We start from the raw sequence: 7,189 nt of genomic DNA on the forward strand, positions 1-7,189 counted from the left end.
GGTTTACTTTACTAAACCACCTGTCTGCGTTGCCATGACGTGGCCCTTTCGGTGTATATACTAAACAATATTTCCATATTTTTGAGAACGTGGGAATAGTCCGTGGGTACCTAAAGACCAATCACGTCGAGTTTGTTCATTTGGTGACCTCCTGAAAGACAGGAGACCCACATGACTGTATCTCTGTGTACACTTCTCAGATGTACGTCTAGATGTTGGATAAAATGAGTAAATATGAAACTATTTGTGAAAAGATTTAATGTGATGTTAGCCTTCTAAATGAGAGTATTGATTTTCATATAAAAAGTTTAACGAGTCAGTGGCCAGACATTACATCAGGCGTCATGAAATCGCCCCTTCTTCCATTGAGTATAAAACCACGTCCTACAAAATGTTACATTAAGTCAAGAACGCCGGGACGGAGTCCCCACGTTGAATTATGGCTACAACTCTATAAGGCCCTTAAAACAGGAAGGGGTAGCTACATGTGAAATGGTTAAGAACTACAACTCTATAGGCCCTTAAAACAGGAAGGGGTAGCTACATGTGAAATGGTTAAGAACTACAACTCTATAGGCCCTTAAAACAGGAAGGGGTAGCTACATGTGAAATGGTTAAGAACTACAACTCTATAGGCCCTTAAAACAGGAAGGGGTAGCTACATGTGAAATGGTTAAGAACTACAACTCTATAGGCCCTTACATCAGAAACAGGAAGGGGAGCTACATGTGAAATAGTTAAGAACTACAACTCTATAGGCCGAGGAGACCATACAGCGTTGGCCACACGGCTAGAAATGATTCAACTCTAAAAACATTTCCACCGAAGGAACAAATGTTAGACGAGGTCTTTTCAGTCTGCAGCTGGAAATGTACGTAACCTTGGACGAAGAATACAGACAACCTCCGAAAACACCTATTCTATGCGACAACATGGCGTACGCCTGACGTATCCATTAGGAACGCAACCCGAGACTTTTCTGTTGACTCTCTCCATCAGACGGACCGGAGACCACAGAGAGACAAGACACTCGGAAATATGTAAATACAATTTATTTTCAAAGTACTAGCAATTTCTATGAGTCTCCCGCTCTTGAGCGGTCCCCACCCCCTTTCCTTTGTCTACCAAGCTGTCATACCGGTTTCGTCCACTAGGGACTTGTTTAGTACCCAATGTATAACTAATTGTGTGTGTTGTGTGTTGATGTAATTCTGTGATTGATTAATGAGTTAGTAAATAAATAATTAAGACAATTTGTATATCGCCGATTCATGATTCTATGCTAGGGTTCGTGCAGATATGAAAATATCTTAACAGTTATTGAAAGGTTGAAACTTTTTATATGTTCCCGTGGTGCCCCGACTTCCTAGTTAATTTAAAGTTACATGATTAGTTTAGTCGCATAATTAAATTACACAGAGAATCGATAATATACAGTCTTCACATTTAATGATAGTCAACGACACGACAGTATCTAGAGCCAACTTTACAACGGCGGAAAGCCATCATCTATGTCATGGTAACAAAGCGTTCAATTCTATTATAAAGGCTGATGCAGGTAACAAGCGTTCTATTATTAAAGGCTGTCATGGTAACAAGCGTTCTATTAATAAGGCTGTCATTGGCTAAACAAGCGTCTCGTTCTATTATAAAGGCTGTCATGGTAACAAGCGTTCTATTATAAAGGCTGTCATGGTAACAAGCGTTCTATTATAAAGGCTGTCATGGTAACTGTAATATCAGTGTATTGTTTTTTTCTGAAGACTTGAGTGTCATTTGCAGTAAAGTTTAGGCAACAAATAACATTGGATTGTTTTCTTTACATGTTTTAGCTGTGAGTTCGGTTCACATGAACCACTTTTTATTTCACACAGAGACTGATCATGTTGATCATATTTTGTTGTTTAATTAGTTAAAACCTGCATTTCCCCTCTAGCAGGGATTTATTACATGTTTCAGTACAACAACAACAAAGTGTCTCCTTTTAGGGCCCTCAGCAGTTTGCATCCCTGGACAGTAGAAAGTAGTTAACTGTAAAAACAACATATCTAAAAAGCTATCCTGTGTAGCAGCCTATCTATCCTCTAGCCAGGTCCCAGACCTGCTGGTGCTGCTACCATGATGGCACCCAGGTTATAGATCCTTCAGTGGAACTCTGTCCTCCCTGTCGACGTACACCAAGCCATGGTCTCCGTAGGCGTCGTAGTTCTCATAGAAGTTGTGTTTGAGCCAGGCAGGCTGGTAGGAGGTGGTGCTGTAGAAGAAGGCCTCCATCATGCTGCCTGGGCTCCTCTCTGTCCCCTCCACCTTCCAGTCCTCCAGCTCTATCTGAACGGAGGTGCGTTGGTACATGGTGGGGCAGCCCTCGAAGGCGTCTAGGAAGCTCAGCATGGTGTCATCCACCCTGTACACCTCCCCCTGGACCCTGTGACCTTCCCCGGGGCGGTTCAGCAGGTAGGGGATGTTGTACTTCCCAGCGATCACCAGCGGGTAGACGTCTACGGTGCGGGCGTGACCACAGAACTCTGCTTTCCCGTTCCCTTGGTCCGGCAGCATCCTGAAGGAGTTGGGCTGACCCTTCTTCAGAGTCCCATAGACAAAGATATAAGTCATCTGGACCGGCGGGAGGTAGATCTGGAAACAGGACAAACATGGAACACAGTTAAATGGAGAGTTGATACACTCATGTCTGGACCTCTAAATGATGTGGACCACCGGAGGCTGCTGACTGGAGGACGGGCTCAGAGTAATGGCTGGAATGGAGTGGATGGAATGGAAACACATGAAAACAGCGTTCTGATTGGATAGGAACTGGCTGTATGGAAAGTTACTGAGTCAGACAAGGGGAAGGATGGATAGGAACTGGCTGTATTGAAAGTTACTGAGTCAGACAAGGATGGATAGGAACTGGCTGTATGAATCTGAGTCAGACAAGGGAAGGATGGATAGGAACTGGCTGTATGGAAAGATACTGAGTCAGAAAGGGAAGGATGGATAGGAACTGGCTGTATGGAAAGATACTAGTCGAGACAAGGATGGATAGGAACTGGCTGTATGGAAAGATACTGAGTCAGACAAGGATGGATAGGAACTGGCTGTATGGAAGATACTGAGTCAGACAAGGGGAAGGATGGATAGGAACTGGCTGTATGGAAAGATACTGAGTCAGACAAAGGGGAAGGATGGATAGGAACTGGCTGTATGGAAAGATACTGAGTCAGACAAGGATGGATAGGAACTGGCTGTATGGAAAGATACTGAGTCAGACAAGGATGGATAGAACTGGCTGTATGGAAAGATACTGAGTCAGACAAGGAAGGGATGGATAGGAACTGGCTGTATGGAAAGTTACTGAGTCAGACAAGGATGGATAGGAACTGGCTGTATGGAAAGATATTGAGTCAGACAAGGATGGATAGGAACTGGCTGTATGGAAAAGATACTGAGTCAGACAAGGATGGATAGGAACTGGCTGTATGGAAAGATACTGAGTCAGACAAGGCGGAAGGATGGACAGGAACTGGCTGTATGGAAAGAACTGAGTCAGACAAGGATGGATAGGAACTGGCTGTATGGAAAGATACTGAGTCAGACAAGGATGGATAGGAACTGGCTGTATGGAAAGATACTGAGTCAGACAAGGATGGATAGGAACTGGCTGTATGGAAAGATACGAGTCAGACAAGGATGGATAGGAACTGGCTGTATGGAAAGATACTGAGTCAGACAAGGATGGATAGGAACTGGCTGTATGGAAGATACTGAGTCAGACAAGGGTGGATAGGGAACTGGCTGTATGGAAAGATACTGAGTCAGACAAGGATGGATAGGAACTGGCTGTATGGAAAGATACTGAGTCAGAACAAGGGAAGGATGGATAGGAACTGTCTGTATGAAAGATACTGAGTCAGACAAGGATGGATTAGGAACTGCTGTATGGAAAGATACTGAGTCAGACGAGGGGAAGGATGGATAGGAACTGTCTGTATGGAAAATACTGAGTCAGACAAGGGGAAGGATGGATAGGAACTGTCTGTATGGAAAGATACTGAGTCAGACAAGGGGAGGATGGATGGAAAACTGGCTGTATGGAAATTACTGAGTCAGACGAGGGGAAGATGGATAGGAACTGGCTGTATGGAAAGATACTGAGTCAGACAAGGGGAAGGATGGATAGGAACTGTCTGTATGGAAAGATACTGAGTCAGACAAGGGAAGATGGATAGGAACTGGCTGTATGGAAAGATACTGAGTCAGACGAGGGAAGGATGGATAGGAACTGTCTGTATGGAAAGATACTGAGTCAGACAAGGGAAGGATGGATAGGAACTGGCTGTATGGAAAGTTACTGAGTCAGACGAGGGGAAGGATGGATAGGAACTGGCTGTATGGAAAGATACTGAGTCAGACAAGGGAAGGATGGATAGGAACTGTCTGTATGGAAAGATACGAGTCAGACAAGGGGAAGGATGGATAGGAACTGGCTGTATGGAAAGTTACTGAGTCAGACAAGGATGGATAGGATCTGGCTGTATGGAAAGTTACTGATCAGACAAGGAAGGATGGATAGGAACTGGCTGTATGGAAAGATACTGAGTCAGACAAGGATGGATAGGAACTGGCCGTATGGAAAGTTACTGAGTCAGACGAGGGAAGGATGGATAGGAACTGGCTGTATGGAAAGATACTGAGTCAGACAAGGGGAAGGATGGATAGGAACTGGCTGTATGGAAAGATACTGAGTCAGACAAGGGGAAGGATGGATAGGAACTGACTGTATGGAAAGATACTGAGTCAGACAAGGATGGATAGGAACTGGCTGTATGGAAAGATACTGAGTCAGACAAGGATGGATAGGATCTGGCTGTATGGAAGATACTGAGTCAGACAAGGATGGATAGGAACTGGCTGTATGGAAAGATACTGAGTCAGACAAGGATGGATAGGAACTGGCTGTATGGAAAGATACTGAGTCAGACAAGGATGGATAGGAACTGGCCGTATGGAAAGTTACTGAGTCAGACAAGGGGAAGGATGGATAGGAACTCGCTGTATGGAAAGTTACTGAGTCAGACAAGGGGAAGGATGGATAGGAACTGGCTGTATGGAAAGTTACTGAGTCAGACAAGGGGAAGGATGGATAGGAACTGGCTGTATGGAAAGTTACTGAGTCAGACAAGGGGAAGGATGGATAGGAACTGGCTGTATGGAAAGTTACTGAGTCAGACAAGGGGAAGGATGGATAGGAACTGGCTGTATGGAAGATACTGAGTCAGACAAGGATGGATAGGAACTGGCTGTATGGAAAGTTACTGAGTCAGACAAGGGGAAGGATGGATAGGAACTGGCTGTGTGGAAAGTTACTGAGTCAGACAAGGGGAAGGATGGATAAAACTGGCTGTATGAAAGTTACTGAGTCAGACAAGGGGAAGGATGGATAGGAACTGGCTGTATGGAAAGATACTGAGTCAGACAAGGATGGATAGGAACTGGCTGTATGGAAAGATACTGAGTCAGACAAGGATGGATAGGAACTGGCTGTATGGAAAGATACTGAGTCAGACAAGGATGGATAGGAACTGGCTGTATGGAAAGATACTGAGTCAGACAAGGATGGATAGGAACTGGCTGTATGGAAAGATACTGAGTCAGACAAGGATGGATAGGAACTGGCTGTATGGAAAGATACTGAGTCAGACAAGGATGGATAGGAACTGGCTGTATGGAAAGATACTGAGTCAGACAAGGATGGATAGGAACTGGCTGGATGGAAGATACTGAGTCAGACAAGGATGATAGGAACTGGCTGTATGGAAAGATACTGAGTCAGACAAGGGGAAGGATGGATAGGAACTGGCTGTATGGAAAGATACTGAGTCAGACAAGGATGGATAGGAACTGGCTGTATGGAAGAATACTGAGTCAGACAAGGATGGATAGGAACTGGCTGTATGGAAAGTTACTGAGTCAGACAAGGATGGATAGGAACTGGCTGTATGGAAAGATACTGAGTCAGACAAGGGGAAGGATGGATAGGAACTGGCTGTATGGAAAGTTACTGAGTCAGACAAGGGGAAGGATGGATAGGAACTGGCTGTATGGAAAGATACTGAGTCAGACAAGGATGGATAGGAACTGGCCGTATGGAAAGTTACTGAGTCAGACGAGGGGAAGGATGGATAGGAACTGGCTGTATGGAAAGTATACTGAGTCAGACAAGGGGAAGATGGATAGAAACTGGCTGTATGGAAAGATACTGAGTCAGACAAGGGGAAGGATGGATAGGAACTGACTGTATGGAAAGATACTGAGTCAGACAAGGATGGATAGGAACTGGCTGTATGGAAAGATACTGAGTCAGACAAGGATGGATAGGAACTGGCTGTATGGAAATATACTGAGTCAGACAAGGATGGATAGGAACTGGCTGTATGGAAGATACTGAGTCAGACAAGGATGGATAGGAACTGGCTGTATGGAAATATACTGAGTCAGACAAGGATGGATAGGAACTGGCTGTATGGAAAGATACTGAGTCAGACAAGGATGGATAGGAACTGGCCGTATGGAAAGTTACTGAGTCAGACGAGGGAAGGATGGATAGGAACTGGCTGTATGGAAAGATACTGAGTCAGACAAGGGGAAGGATGGATAGGAACTGGCTGTATGGAAAGATACTGAGTCAGACAAGGGGAAGGATGGATAGGAACTGACTGTATGGAAAGATACTGAGTCAGACAAGGATGGATAGGAACTGGCTGTATGGAAAGATACTGAGTCAGACAAGGATGGATAGGATCTGGCTGTATGGAAAGATACTGAGTCAGACAAGGATGGATAGGAACTGGCTGTATGGAAAGATACTGAGTCAGACAAGGATGGATAGAACTGGCTGTATGGAAAGATACTGAGTCAGACAAGGATGGATAGGAACTGGCCGTATGGAAAGTTACTGAGTCAGACAAGGGGAAGGATGGATAGGAACTCGCTGTATGGAAAGTTACTGAGTCAGACAAGGGGAAGGATGGATAGGAACTGGCTGTATGGAAAGTTACTGAGTCAGACAAGGGGAAGGATGGATAGGAACTGGCTGTATGGAAAGTTACTGAGTCAGACAAGGGGAAGGATGGATAGAACTGGCTGTATGGAAAGTTACTGAGTCAGACAAGGGAAGGATGGATAGGAACTG

At 44.7% G+C, this 7,189-nt stretch overlaps 1 protein-coding gene across 1 annotated transcript in view; it reads right to left on the reverse strand.

Annotated features, from left to right (window-relative positions):
* Positions 1–1,826: 1,826 nt before the first annotated feature.
* The window catches only part of LOC112075708 (gamma-glutamylaminecyclotransferase), a 9,985-nt gene continuing 4,622 nt past the window's right edge, over positions 1,827–7,189 (reverse strand). Inside the window, exon 2 of the mRNA XM_024142660.2 lies at positions 1,827–2,634. Within this exon, the coding sequence (XP_023998428.1) occupies positions 2,134–2,634 (501 nt within the window). The 3' untranslated portion in view covers positions 1,827–2,133. The remainder of the gene's footprint in view (positions 2,635–7,189) is intronic.

The sequence above is a fragment of the Salvelinus sp. IW2-2015 genome, unplaced genomic scaffold (assembly GCF_002910315.2).
Source record: "Salvelinus sp. IW2-2015 unplaced genomic scaffold, ASM291031v2 Un_scaffold3351, whole genome shotgun sequence".
NCBI lineage: Eukaryota > Metazoa > Chordata > Actinopteri > Salmoniformes > Salmonidae > Salvelinus > Salvelinus sp. IW2-2015.